Source organism: Cylas formicarius, unplaced genomic scaffold, assembly GCF_029955315.1.
Source record: "Cylas formicarius isolate icCylForm1 unplaced genomic scaffold, icCylForm1.1 PGA_scaffold_6__28_contigs__length_40554024, whole genome shotgun sequence".
In the NCBI taxonomy this organism is placed as follows: Eukaryota; Metazoa; Arthropoda; class Insecta; order Coleoptera; family Brentidae; genus Cylas; species Cylas formicarius.
In genome coordinates this window covers 15685419-15701035 of record NW_026844347.1, presented here as the reverse complement: position 1 = coordinate 15701035, position 15617 = coordinate 15685419, and the positions used below count along the sequence as shown (strand labels likewise).

Sequence of the window (15617 nt, the reverse complement as noted above, 5' to 3'; positions counted from 1 at the left end):
TTTTTCTTCTCTTGACAATTGTTAGCAGTTCCCTCTCCTGTTGTGTTCTTCTCAATATTTCCTCGTTGGTTACACGTGCTGTCCATGGGACTTTAAGGAGCCTTCGCAAGGTCCACATTTCGAACGCTTCTATTTTGTTCATGGTGTTTACTTTTAGCGTCCAAACCTCGCACCCGTACAGCAATACAGAGTGGATGTAGCATCTTACAAATCTATATCTCAGCTCAAAGTTAAGTGCAGGATCACATAGCTAGTGTTTCATGTTGTTGAATGTGCCCCTTGCGTTTTCTATTCTGGCTCTTATTTCTGGTTCAGGATCCAAGTGGCAGTTTATCCAAGTTCCAAGATATTTGAAGTTTTCGACCACTCCGATGTCCTTTTCATTTATTGATATCCTTGGTCGAGGCTCTCGAGATTTGCTAATAACCATTACTTTGGTCTTGCCAACGTTTATTTTGAGGCCAAGCCTTTCTCCCGTTATACTTAGTTTTGTTAGTAGCCGTTGGAGTCCTTCTGGCGTGTCGGCAATGATCACCGTATCGTCTGCATATCGCAGATTGTTAATGATCTGTCCATTGATCTTAATACCATCAGTTTCCTCCTGCAGGGCCTCCGCGAAAATGCTTTCCGAGTACATGTTGAATAATAGGGGCGATAATACACATCCCTGTCGTGCCTCTCGTTGGATGTCCACCAGGTCCGTTACCAGGTTACCGAATCTAACATACGCTTGTTGCTGCCAGTACAAATTTTTGATAATCTGGATGTCTTGTTTGTCTAATCCCTTTCTTTCTAGCATTTTAATGAGTTGTACATGTTCCACTCTATCAAAAGCCTTTTCATAATCTATGAAGCAAGCGTAGATCTTCCGTTGTCGATCGTTACATTTCTGAAAAAGGACTGTCATGCTATATAAGGCTTCTCTGTTTCCCAAGTTTTCACGGAAGCCGAATTGCGTTTGGCTGATATCTTGCTCGCATTTCTTGTATATTCTTGCATGAACAATCTTTAGAAATAGTTTAAGTAATTGACTAATCAAGCTTATTAGTCTGTACTCGTCGCATTTCTTCGCGTTCGTTTTCTTCGGTATAGGTATAAACATGGATTTCAGCCAGCCTTCGGGTATTATGCCTGTTCTGTAAATATTATTAAAAAGCTTCACAAGAATTACTATGTTTATTTCGTCCAGTAATTTTATTATTTCTATGTGCATATCATCTGGACCAGCACTCTTTCCAGCTTTACACATTCTGATGGCTCGAATTATTTTTTCCTTGAGAATCTCTGGCTACCTCGACAATCGAGAAATTTTTTCATTTTTTACGTCCAATTGAGGAGGACTAACGAGTGAGTCGCTTATGAGGAAATGTGAAGGGGTTAAAGGTGTATAATCCTAAACGTCATTAGAAATTGCAGTCAAGGGACGCGAATTTAAACATGACTCTATTTGCACTAGTAATGTGTACATTTCGTCATAATTTAAAGATGATTCACCTAATACATGTCTGAGATGAAACTTTGTTGATTTGACTGCCGCTTCCCATAAGCCACCCATATGAGACGATCTTGCTGGTAAAAAATGCCAATTTATCTTATCCTCAGCCAGAAAAGAATAAACTTTGTCGTTATGTTCTTTGTTATTGACTAATTTGTGTAGTTCTAAAAAATGGTTATTTGCCCCGACGAAGTTCAAACCGTTATCAGAATGAATATTGGTTGGTTTCCCGCGTCGTGAACAAAATCGCTTTAAAGCATTCAAAAAACTATCTGTAGTCAAATCCATTACTAACTCTATATGTATTGCTCTTGTTGCAAAACAAATAAAAATACATATATAAGTTTTTACTAATTTATTCTTACGTAAGGTTCCTTCCTTAACGAAGATTGGACCTGTCAACTCCGCAATTTGCAAAAGGTCTGCTCGGCGTTACTCTAGAACTCGGTAGAGATCCCATTAAAAATTTTCCTGGTTTTGGATTCGCACGGTAGCACCTAATGCAACTCTTGACTATTCGTTTTACATCGTTTTTACCATTTACTGGCCAGAATTGTAATCTAATAATTGACAGTAAATTTTGTGTTCCTATGTGTAAATTTTCAAGATAAATTTTGCGTATTAATAAATCTGTCAATTCATGTTTATATGGAAGAATTATTTGATGCTGCTGATCAAATTTCAAGTTTGAATTTTTTAATCTCCCACCTACTCGAAGAATGTTATTGGTATCTAAAAATGGATGCAAATTGAAAATTTTGCTGTTAAGATTTACGTTTTTTGATTGTTGAATGTTAGAAATTTCTTGTTTAAAGGCTTCAATTTGTGCTAAACGAAGAAGAATTAAAAATGCTTCATCTAATTCTTGAACTGTTAAAACTTGTGTCGTTATTAGAATTTTTTGCAAAGTTCAATTTTTAAATCTACAAATGTATGCCACAATTCTTTGTAATTTTGACAAATTTGAGAATTTTTTAAATAATTCGAATTTGTTTTCTTTTTGTTTGTTCACATCTAATGTAGAATTTAACGTGATAGTATTTGTGTTGCTTTTTAATTAAATTTTCCAAATTTAAATTTTCCTGCTCAATTTCTGAACTGTTTTTTAAAAATGATGGACCGTAAAACCACAAATCACTCTCCAAAAGTTCTTTGGGGTTTAAGCCTCGCGAAATGATATCTGCCGCATTTTCTTTCGAGTTTACATGTTTCCAATCATTTATTTCTGAAATTTCTGTTATTTTTGCAATTCGGTTTGCTACAAACGTTTTTAAACGGCAAGATTCGATTTTAAAAGTTCAGTGTTTTTTCAGTTTAGCTGTCTTTATTACTAAAAAATCTTACGTCTTTACTGTTTGTTTGAACACGAAATTTGTGTAAGCAATAACAGACCTCCTCTTTGGTAAATTTGTGTATTATACAGGGTGTTTTCGAAATGAATGTCAATAACTAAGGAGACGATTTTAAAGTTTTTAAAAATTAAATATATTTTTTTAATATCTGTAATACCACATTAGATCTTTTAATGAAATATAATGTAGCACAATTTTTTATAAATACACCAGTAGCGGGAGAACGTAATTTCACATGTAAATTTTGGAAGACATTGCTGGTAGGCCGCTGATTCTTCTTAAAATAAAAAGTATTCACACAATCTTCAGTAATTTCTAAAGAAATCTAATTATTATCATTATTATTTCTTACTTAAGTAATTGTGTATTTGTGTATTTGTTTTATTAAAATACGTCGTTGTAGTAGGTCTGTAAGAATTATTAATTCTGTTGTCAAGCCCGTTGTTTGATATCAGTTTTTAAATTCGCTTCTTCTCGTCTTATTAATTTGGTCTGTTTAAAATATCGCAGTATTGTTATTTGAAAAAAGAATGTTCGAAATTATTAATGAGGAGTTGGCATTTTATGTACATATGGTAGAAGCCCATCGGACTGTAAGAACTACCGAAATTGAAGAAGCAGTTTTAAATTTTATTGACGAAAATCCTGAACTGGAAAAATTGGAAATAATCTGAATATCTCACATGTCTTGGTTTGGTTTGCATGCTTTTCTATTCTACCCATATCAAATTCAACAAGTCGAAGGGTTACTTTCATGAGATGTTTCCCTTGGGTGTTAATTTTTGTTAAGAGTTTTTGGACAAAATTGCGCATTATCCCCTGTTTGACCAAGAAATACTGTTTACATATAAAGCTAACCTTTCCAGAAATGCAATCAGAAATTTCCACAGTAACCATATTTGGGCTGATGAAAATCCCCATGCAGTGGTAGTATTTAAACATCAAGAACAGTTTTCGGTAAATGTTTGGGCTGGAATTGTTGAAAATAACAGAAAGGCTAAATGGTCATAATTATCGCCGGATTTTAGAAGATGATTTGCTAATGCTAGAAGTACTATATTTAATTATGAGGGCATCTTAAAAGTTTGCTTTATCACACAATAGAAGAGTTGAAGGATCGTATAAGAGTTTCCTGCGATTTAATAAGAAATACTGGAGGAATACTTCAAAGAGTGTGCGGCAATAGAAGAAAAGAGCTGAAGTGTATACCCTTCAAGGTGGCGAACACTTCCCACACTACTTTTTTTCAAAAAGGTTGTTATTAATTTATTAACACACATTTTTGTTAAAAATTATTGATAGTTTTTTAAATAAGAATGGTTTATTATTTATCTTGTTGTTAGGATGTTGTGTCATTTCATTAAAATTGTAAAAGTAAAAAAAATTATGATATTTTTATTCATTTATGAGCAGATTTGTCGCACGGTTTTCACTTAAAAATAAAAACTAATTTCTTTGCATGCTATCATATTAACGATATTGTTATGACCATGCAGAGAAGAGGTTATTATTTTTAAGGCGAAAAAAAAAAAGAAAAAAATCAAGAAATTGAATTTCTTTAGAAGTTATGGGAGATTGTAAGAATAATTTTTATATTAAGAGAAATCAGTGGCGCACCATTTGCCAAAGCATCATGTGCATTTCGGTACGCCCGCCACTGGTGTATTTCAAAAAAATTGTAGTACACTAAATAATGCTTCATTATAAGTAGTACATGTGTGGCAAATACCTAAAGTGGTATTACAGATAATAAAAAAATATATTTTATTTTTAAAACTTTACCACCCTGTATCTCAAAAAAGACGTTTGGGACATATGTTCATAAGATTTTTTCTTTTTAAAATGGACCCAAAAATTGCCTCGTTAATTATTAATATTTAACTAGAAAACACACTGTATAGGTTTCAGAGTACTCAGTATTTGGTTTAATTTATTGATTATCATTTATTGTAAATTTAAAAAAATTCAACTTTTGTTTATTTTAAAAATAAAAAGATAATTTTTAAATTTTAAATAAACAACTTAAAAATAATTAGGTTTAGCTAAACGCAAGAATTGTAATAAATTTAAAAGATGTTGGTCTATATCAGCAGGGGCCAATATTTTAACATTAACAGGACAAGAAGAAACACTTGGAAGGAATTTAATATTTTATGCAATCTCCATCCGCATCAATCACAACTTGAAGTCTTAGGTCATAAAAAGAGTTATGAAGTTTTCTGCAAGTTACAATTCTTCCCATACTTCCTGAATATCTTGCCATAGCTCCCCCCTATTTTGAGAGAAAAAAATTATTTTCGTTTTTCTTTTTCGATTTTAGAGTCCCTGTGTAACGATGTTTGCAGTGTAGATACGACAATTGTTTTGCTGAAAAACATTATTATTTTTCGGGTAAATCCATCCCCGCGGTTGTCTGGTTGTCTGGTCTATATACTTTGATATTACATATTTTGGAAGACTGGAAAACCTTTTTATCGGAAAATATGACTCTATCCCAAAACTGCTATTCCTGCGCTTGATAGTTAAGAACGATAATAAGCCTGCTTGCTGTTGGGGAGTGAGTGCGGTTTTTTTTTCTTCAGATGCGATGCCTTATTTCTTCGACAAACTATGGTGCTTGGACATTCCGATATAATTTTTGCGTTCCTCGCACTTTGGATAGGCTCATCCTCGACTATCGGAAGGAGCGCCTGATCTTCTTGAACTGTTTGTCTGTAAGTTAAAGTTGAAACCTTTTTCCAGAAATTAAACATCGAACATTCGAACATAAATAAAGAATTAGATTGTTTAGAGATCGACTGTGAATTAGCAATTAACATTAACGATATTACTTACTCCACACTATTTAGTGACAAAGACAAGTATTTTTTAACAGTTATGAATCCACAACCGCAGATATTGTATTCTTTAGTTAAATTACATTAACAAGATATGCCCATTAAACCAGCCGTGTCTTATGTAACAGCTCCAGCAATTAAATTCTCAACAAAATTAGTAAATATTTTAAAGTTCCACGCAGATTTTAAACCAAAATTAGCAATAAAAAATTCTTTTGAATTAATAAACCAAATTAAAGATATCAAAATCCCTTCTAACGCAACACTATTGTCTTTTGATGTACAAAACTTATTGCCCAGTATTCCACCTATGAATGTGATAAGATTTAGTAGATTTCACCCTCACTCGGAAACAGGTTAACCCATTGGAGAAACAAGATTTATTAGATTGCTTAATAGTATCTTTAGACCAAAATTATTTTGAATTTAATGGACAGATTTGCACCTCTAAGGAAGGTTTGATTATGGGAAGTCTTTTGTTAGCCGAGATTTTTATGAGTAATTTGGAAAATATCATACTAGAACAGAAAGTAAAAGTTTTACATGGTGGTATAGATACGTAGATGATGTCTTTGCTTGTTTTGTTGGAACGGACAGACAACTGAATTCTTTTTTAAATTACATTAACTCATTGCATAATCGTATAAAATTCACTACCGAGATTGAACAGGATAACTTTATTAATATTTTAGACTTAACTATTGCGAAAACGCAAAACAATTTAGATTTTTCCATTTACCATAAACCTTCACGGACAGTCATACATAACAGCTCAAATCAGCCTTATACACACAAAATGGCTGCATTTCACTCTTTTATACACAGACTTCTTAATACGTCACGGTCGACAAAAGATTACAACAAAGAATTTAATATCCGTTCATTATCGATAAAATTATAAACAAAAAACCAATCCAGACAACAGTAAACTATATTTATCCGAAACCTAATACAGAACATGAACAATTTAAAACAATTACATACATAGGAGAACCCAGTGAAAAAATTTCAAAACATTTGTCAAAATGTGGTTTAAAAATAGCTTTCAGAACTGACAACACAATAGGAAATTTTTTAAAAAACAATAAAACGAAATGTCCAAAATCTCAAAAATCAGGTGTCTACAGGTTGAAATGCGGATCTTGTCCTAAAATTTATATTGGACAAACAGGTAGATCCTTCAAGAAACGCATTAACGAACATAAAAGAGCGTTTAAAACCAATAGTCTAGATTCTAATTATGCTACACACTTAAACACAGAAAAACACATTTTTGACGACAATTTTGATATTTTACATACAACCACAAAAAGTAGAAAATTAAATTTATTGGAAGCCATGGAGATTAACAAAATGAGACATTAAAATGTATTGCTTAATGTTCAACTAGATTTAAATACCTCTCCATTATTAAACTTAAATTCTCACAACAACATTAATTAAGGTTTTATTATTATTTTTCGGTATATATAGTAGGAGGCAGTTTGTAAATTATATATATATATATATATATATATATATATATATATATATATATATATTCACGTATTGATTCACGGATGGAAAAATGTGATGACACTATATTCCGGGATATCATCGGTTCGCTCGTTGAACTCCGACTGGAATCCTGCAGACGTTTCGCCAAAATCTCACTGGGCATCTTCAGTGCTCGCGCTCCGAAGTGTTTCGCCCGATCGTAGTTGCGATGTCCCCGCTGGCTGCTGCGCATCGCTCTGCTGTTTGATTATCGTTCTCCACGTGTTGGATAAATGCAAAGCGTCGTCTCTCGTATTGAGGTGTCCGGACTTTTCTATTTCGATGGCCTCTCGTATAATCCTAGTCCTAAAATCAGGAATATTAGCTATTTGTTTGCAAGTGCCGAAATCAATTTTATGGCCTGTCTGATGTTGGTGCTGAAACAAAGCAGATGTTGTTTGTTTGTTTCTTATGGCTAAATGATGTTCCTCGAGCCTGGCTGAAATCCTTCTGTTGGTCTGTCTCACATACGTCAGGCTGCACGATCCGCATGCTACACTGTATACTCCTTGGTTTTCCAGAGTAATTTTTTGTTTTGGGTTTCTTAGTATTGCTCCGATGGTATGGTCAGGTTTGTATGCCGTTGATATGTCGTGTTTCCGTAATATTCGGCCGATTTTGTCAGTAACTTCCTTGATGTATGGCAGGACAGCGATCGATCTTCGTTGGGTCTCGTCCTGCACTCTCTGCTGCGGCTGTTGTTGTTTACTGATTGACTTGCTGATGGTGCGCCTTTGGTATCCGTTTTGTCGAAGACAGGTACTAATTTTCTTCAGTTCTTTATCTCTGTTCCTCTCGTTTGTGAGCCTGAAGGACCGAGCAATTAATATATTTGCCACTGCCTGTATCTGTGATGGGTGGTGATGAGATTTAGCGTCCAGATATCTATTAGTGTGTGTTGGTTTTCTATAGACAGTGTGTTCCAAGTGTCCATCTTCGGTCCTTGTGATGTGCACATCTAAAAAGGACAGACTGTTATCCTCTTCAAGTTCTATGGTAAATTGAATCCTTGGGTGAATGGAATTCAGATGATCTAGGAATTTCAAAAGCTCCTCCTTGCCAAAAGGCCATACAACAAATACGTCATCAACGTATCTTGTCCATAGTTTTGGCTTCAGATTTGCCTTCTCTATTGCTTTCTTTTCGAAGTAAATCATGAAGAGGTTGGCAATCACAGGTGAGAGAGATGATCCCATTGCTGCTCCATCCAATTGTCGGTAAATTTTCCCGTTGTACATAAAGTAAGCGTTTTTCAGGCAATGTCTTGACAGATCCATTATGTATGGCGGAAGATCTTCGTTTTCTTCTATAAGCAAGAGTGCCTCTTCTACTGGAATACTCGGATAGAGGGATTTGACATCGAAACTTGCCATAATGTCGTCCTTGTCCATCCTGAGAGAATCTAACATCTGAGTGAAATGTTCTGAGTTTTTAACATAGGAATCTGCCTTTTCCAATATAGGCTGAAGTGCACTGGCCAGATGTTTTTCCAGCTTGCATAATGGTGAGTTAAAGGCGCTTACGATTGGATGCAGGGGAACCCCGTCCTTATGGATCTTTGGGAGCCCGTAGAATTTTGGGCAACGACTCGATTTTTTCCTCGGAATAAGTTTCTTCTTTGTATCCTCGTTTATTGATGAATCGAGAATTTTGGACTTAGTTGTTTTTTCCAAATATGTCGTGGGATCTCTGGTGACTAGTTTGTATGTTGGGTCGTTCAAAATATCCTCCAATTTTGCATTATAATCCGACGTATTCATGACGACAGTGGCATTTCCTTTGTCTGCTGGCATTATTAGAATGTTTTCGTTTTTGTTTAGATTCCTTAAGGCTTGCATTTCTTCTCTGCTTAAGTTTGGTTGCGGTGGTTTTGACTGTCTTAAGACTCTGGCGACATCTTGCCTAATTAACTATGATAATATATATATGATAATGAACTCATAATATTTCAGCATACCATCTTTCCGATACATAAGTCAGCATACTGAATAAAGGATTTAACCATGCAATAGCTCCAAAAAGAGTACCCGTCGAAGAGATCGTTTCCAACGTCGAAGCAAGTCTTTCCACCATAGACGAACAAGATGCGATGGCCTCTCGTATAATCCTAGTCCTAAAATCAGGAATATTAGCTATTTGTTTTCAAGTGCCGAAATCAATTTTATGGCCTGTCTGAGGATTATACGAGAGACCATCGAAATAGAAAAGTCCGGACACCTCAATACGAGAGACGACGCTCTGCATTTATCCAACACGTGGAGAATGATAATCAAACAGCAGAGCGATGCGCAGCAGCCAACGGGGACATCGCAACTACGATCGGGCGAAATTAACAACGCCACAATTCAGGGGGCGGAGCCACCTCCTCCCACGCACAAGCAGCACCGTTACCATCTCCGGCGCAGAGTATAAATACCGCACGCACCGCCGATAACCTCCCAGTGTTCGAAGTGTTTTCGGAGCGCGAGCGTTGAAGATGCCAAGTGAGATTTTGGCGAAACGTCTGCAGGATTTGCAGGATTCTAGTCGGAGTTCAACGAGCGAACGGATGATATCCCGGAATATAGTGTCATCAAATTTTTCCATCCGTGAATCAATACGTGAGAATATATATATATATATATATATATATATATATATATATATATATATATATATATATATATATATATATATATATATATATATATATATATATATATATATATATATATATATATGATGACACTATATTCCGGGATATCATCCGTTCGCTCGTTGAACTCCGACTGGAATCCTGCAGACGTTTCGCCAAAATCTCACTTGGCATCTTCAATGCTCGCGCTCCGAAAACACTTCGAACACTGGGAGGTTATCGGCGGTGCGTGCGGTATTTATACTCTGCGCCGGAGATGGTAACGGTGCTGCTTGTGCGTGGGAGGAGGTGTGTTCGAAGTGTTTTCGGAGCGCGAGCATTGAAGATGCCAAGTGAGATTTTGGCGAAACGTCTGCAGGATTCCAGTCGGAGTTCAACGAGCGAACGGATGATATCCCGGAATATAGTGTATTTGTGACAATGCCGACAATTTTTTTTATTTGACAGTCACAGTATTAGCAATATGAATATGCCTTAAGAGTCGCACTTAATTCGTGGAGGTTATTACCACGACGTGTGTAAAACCTACTTTATTATAGAGATTAACGCTCTCGCCACACTTCTCCTACCACAGTTCATGCGGGGTCTATTTTTGGCTGCCTGGCATAAATCCAAAACAACGTTAGTAAAACCACTAGGGGCGATATTTCCGCTTCATTCTTTCGGAGATTCGTTTTAGAAATTCGACAGAACGAAAACGCCAAAATCGAAATTGAATCTTAGCGTCGGGAAAAATGGAAATCTCGTCGCGTAATGTCGCGTTATTCTTCGCTTTCGTCGCCTGCAACTATTTTTGTTTCGCAAAAGACAACATACGCGTGGGTGAGTAGGAATTAACTTTCGTTTCGCTACCACTTTCCCTCGCTAGGCGACGTCCATTTCCTAAACTTTTCCTTAAACTTCTTTCAGGGGCATTTTTCAACGAAGAACAGTTAACCGTGCCCATCAATTGGAAAATAATGTCGAATCACAGCGATCACGCCGTTATAGCGCAGCCCGAAACGCATATTGTGCCAGACACGGACCGATTCGAATCTGTAAATCGCTGTGAGTAAATTGCATTTAGATAAAACAACAAAAAATAACCACCACAATTTTGCATGACTTTTTCAAATTCAAAGAGTTCGTTTTACTTTATTTGAGTAATTGTGAAAAAAAGAGCGGTTTAAAATCAAGAATATCTTCAAAAATAAGTAATTTGGTGTATAATGCGTCAACTTTACAGGACAATTTTACGATTTACCAATAAGCGATCCTTTTTACAAATGATGAAGATAGCATACATGTACGGTTTTCTATCAACATTAAAAGAATTAATAAATTAAAATCTCATTTCATTGAAACATTATTTTTATTAGTACAAGAACAAAAACCGAATTAAAAAATTTAAATTAAACAACATTTTTTAAAGAAACTTCCACAGGCTACTGTAATTTATAAAATTTCTGGATTCACTCTGCGTCGGTTTTTGTTGAGTCGAATTAGCGAACGTTTCGCCAATCATCCTGTTGACTTCTTCAGAGCTTGACTGAAACTAGCGCAATTTATTCTGTACCTGCTTTTATATTGTTTGAGGGGGCTTAGCTAAATGAGAGACATAAACACCGCCTCGGATGACTGATTCTCATATTGCTGACAAGTAGAGACCTGAGTCGCGGATAAGATTGTTAGGTTGCTAATGAGTTTATTTGTCTTAGTCTTAAGGCTCTTTCATGTTCTTTGATCCTAGTTGATATTTTTCGTCCGGTCTCTCCAATGTATTCTTTGCCGCATATGCATGGAATTTTGTCTTTGACGGATCGAAGGTTTTGAGAGATTTTTGGACAAGTGCTAAATCTGGTTTTGATATTTCTTTATAACTTTTAATATGTGGAAGCAACAGTGGCAAGTGTGGGATTGCTTTCGTGCTCATTTCTATTGGAAGGTTTTGGTGCAGTGTATTTTGGGATGGAACGCTTAATATCTTTAATGTGGCAATTATTAGAGAAAAGAGCACAGGTAATGTGTTTCAATTCTGGGTTCAAGGACTCTGGCTGAGATAGTTTTACGGGTCTGTAAACAAGAGAGCTGATAACCGATGCTTTTTGGACTGGTTGGTGATATGACAAATGCATTAAGGTATCGGCCTGTGTGCCTAGGTTTTTTGTAAGCACGGTGACCCAATGTTAGGTCTGATATTGATAAGAATATCTAAGAATGGGAGGTTGTTATTAGTTTCTATTTCAATGATAAAACGTATGTTAAGGTTTATAGATTTTAAATATTTAAGAAAATCTACTAGGGATTCCATAATTTTGGTTTTTGATGGAAGGTGTCGAGATCTTTCTTCTCATTTTTCTTCATAAATATATTCGCGATGACTGGTGATAGTGGAGAACCCATAGCTGTTCCCGACGTTGGTTCAAAAATTTGATTTTAATGTATCTGAAATGATGGTGAGAGTTTCTGGAATAACAACTTGAGTAAAGAGGGATTCTACGTCGAAACTAACCAAAATATCTTGTGTATCTAATGTAATACTTTTTATATGTTCAATGACGTGAAAAAGAATTAAGTATGAAACTGTCAAATTTCCCTATTAAGGGTTTTAATAAGGAAGCTAGATATTTTGCTAGTGAATATTTTGAAGAACCAATGGTGCTGACAATAGGTCGAAGGGTGGACAGTTTTTTCACGGAGTCTGATAGAGAAAAAGCCTTATTCATAGATTTAAGGTTGCGTTCCATAGATGACATAGAATCTCTTTTAAGTTGACGATATGATCCGTCTGTAAGAATATCTTGAATCTTTTCCTGATATTCATGTGTGTTCATGACTACCGTAGCATTTCCTTTATCTGCTTTTAGGATGACGATGAGAGACCGGACGAAAAATATCAACTAGGCTCAAAAAACATGAAAGAGCCTTAAGACTAAGACAAATAAACTCATCAGCAGTTGCCGAACACAACCACGAAACGGGACATCAAATTTTATTCGCAAAAACTAAAATTCTTGCTTGTAATCAATTCTTCTACCAACGAAAAATACGAGAGTCTATAGAAATCTATAAGCAACCTAACAATTTTAATCGCGACTCGGGTCTCTACCTGTCGACAATATCGGAATCAGTCATCCAAGACGGTGTTTATGCCCGTCATTTAGCTAGGATACAAAGTGGGCCGGTAAAACATAACTAATTTTCGGTAAAGTTTGTGGACTGACGAATCAAATTTTTCAAATTTCGGAATTTATAATCTAAAAAATCATCATTATTCCTTTACCTTTAACGTTTGGTGCGGTATAATTGGTTCTCTCATTGTTGGTCCATATTTTTACGATCACACGCTGACCGGTGAGCGGTACATTTCTGGATAGTTTTCTAGATGAGCTTGATCCCATAAGCAGGCAGAATCTCCATTTCCAACAAGATGGCGCACCGCTTCATAACTACTCAGGCACATATCAATTTTTGGTAACCATTTTCAACAATAAATGGACTGCTACAGATGGACCTATTACTTGGCCTCCTAAGTCATCAGATATAACCCCATTTGATTTCTACTTGTGCCGTTATTTAAAGGACGAACTTTATAAGCAAAGAAGAAAGAAACACGTTGACGATTTTAAGGTGCAATAAGAGAAAAAATAAACCAGATATATGGTGGAACAATACTAAAGGCAATTCGCTCAATACAAAAACGTGCTCAAAATTGTATTAAAGTTCTAGGTGCTGTTTTTGAACACCTTCTGAAATAACTTTAATAGGCTTTTTAGTTTTTTTTCTATTTTCTAATATAGAAGGGAAATGTGATGATAATTACTTTCAATTCTATGCTAATATTGCATATGACTTTTTTTGTTCTCATTATTTGTTAATATACATTTAAAAAGAGTACATTTTCATCACTTTTTCCTAGACCCTACATTCAATTGTTTTTATGTTCTCACCATCGTAATCACTGGAAAAATGCTACTGGTTTGCTAATTTAATCAACTTTGTATCTTTACTCATAACAAATTACAAATGATGAACATTTAATTTAGATCAGTCTGTATATACTACAATGCTTGTTTGCTAATCGCCAACAATTTAAGAAATGAACTACTCTGTTGTAATAAGCCAGTAATAATTTACTTTAAACATAATTCCGTTTAAAACAAATACGCAATACATTAAATATAGGAAAAAAAAATCGTTGATGTTTTAACTAAAAACTAAAAATTTAAAAACAAATAAATATCAAAATATTTGCAAACGTACATAAAATATCTTAATAAAATCTTAAATGCGTACGCCGCTGTGCTTGCAGAGCCTATTTATATTATTTTGAGAAAATCTTTGGACTCTGCCACACTCCCAACCCACTGGTTATCCGCAAATGTAACACCGATTTATAAAAAGGGTGATAAACTCGATGTTTTAAATTACCGCCCTATCAGCCTAGTGTGTATTACGTGTAAAGTTCTTGAGTGCTTTATAGTAAATCAGCTGTTACTCAAAAGTGCTCTGTTCTGCATGTTGGTAAGAACAATCCCGGTTTAAACTATTATATCAAGTGTCGATTCTCAGATGGATCTAGTTGTGACAGTAACTCTTGCGTGGTCTGTACATGTATCAAATATTGCAAAAATCCAAGTCCTCGCATCGCTTGCAGATTTTTTACCACTTACATTGGCCCCATCCTGGAATTTACTTCCAAAGTCTGGAACCCTGGCGTGACTGTGATGTTCTGGAAAGAGTGCGACGAGCCGCTACGCGCTGGCCACTTCAACTTAGACATACGAGCTTGGTCATCTATTTAAAATAAGAAAGGAACAAATGTTGTGAGTGCGCCGAACTTGTCGGTATTTAAATGTCGTTTGGATAGTGTATTGCTTCACAGCAATAACTTAATATTTATTATATGTATAACATTCTCATGCTACTAACTATCAATGTGCATAATAGGTTCTCCTCCGCACTTTGTTATTTGTAATAATAATAATAATAAAATGTTATATTTTGATTAGGTAAATTGTACAAAAGAGTTGATATAATAGAAAGCCGACCATTTAAAATCGCATCATTTTTCTGAGTGTATTTACAGATTATTCACCCAACCCGTTCATTTTCAATTTTTGGGGATATGTTAAGAGCTCAGAACACTTTCTTTTTAAAATATTGTATGCTTTTCAAAGAAACTGGCACAGGCTACTGTAACACTATTTACAAAACTTTCGGATTGCTGACGTTTCGCCAATCACAGGCTTCTTCAGAGCTTAACTAAAACATTGTTTAGAAAGACTGATTCCCATATTGGTGAAAAGTACAGACCTAAACCACGGTTTAGATTGTTTTGGATGTTGAAGAATTTGCGAAAGAACAATTTTGAATTTGTTAAAGAATTTTAGTTTTATCGGCATCTGTTGATGAGTTTATTTGTTGTAGTCTTAGGGTTCTTTTACGTTCTTTGAGCTTAGCTGATATTTTTCGTCCGGTCTGGTCTGCCCAATGTATTCTTTGCCGCATATGCATGGAATACCGTAAACATCTGATATCTCAAACGGAATTTTGTCTTTGACAGATCAAAGATATTGAGAGATTTTTGAAGAAGTGGTAAATCTGGTTTTGACATATTTCTTAAGAACTTTTGATATATGGTCAGTGATGTTTTGAATGTAAGGAAGTACAACAGTGGCAGTTGTGGGGTTTCTTTGTCTTTGGAAGTTTGTGCTGAAGTGTATTTTGTGATGGAACGCTTATTATCTGTGATGTGGAAATTATTAAAGAGAAGAGCAGAT

At 35.3% G+C, this 15617-nt stretch overlaps 1 protein-coding gene across 2 annotated transcripts in view; it reads left to right on the top strand.

Moving 5' to 3' along the window:
* Positions 1-10457: 10457 nt before the first annotated feature.
* LOC132703614 (glutamate receptor ionotropic, kainate 2-like) overlaps positions 10458-15617 on the top strand; it is a 39763-nt gene continuing 34603 nt past the window's right edge. The window contains exons 1-3 of one of the 2 annotated variants that reach the window (XM_060672975.1): positions 10458-10476; positions 10535-10677; positions 10765-10902. In XM_060672975.1, the coding sequence (XP_060528958.1) occupies positions 10590-10677; positions 10765-10902 (226 nt within the window). In that variant the 5' untranslated portion in view covers positions 10458-10476; positions 10535-10589. Of the gene's footprint in view, positions 10477-10529; positions 10678-10764; positions 10903-15617 lie in introns of those variants that run through there. The other variant, XM_060672974.1, reaches the window with a different exon arrangement.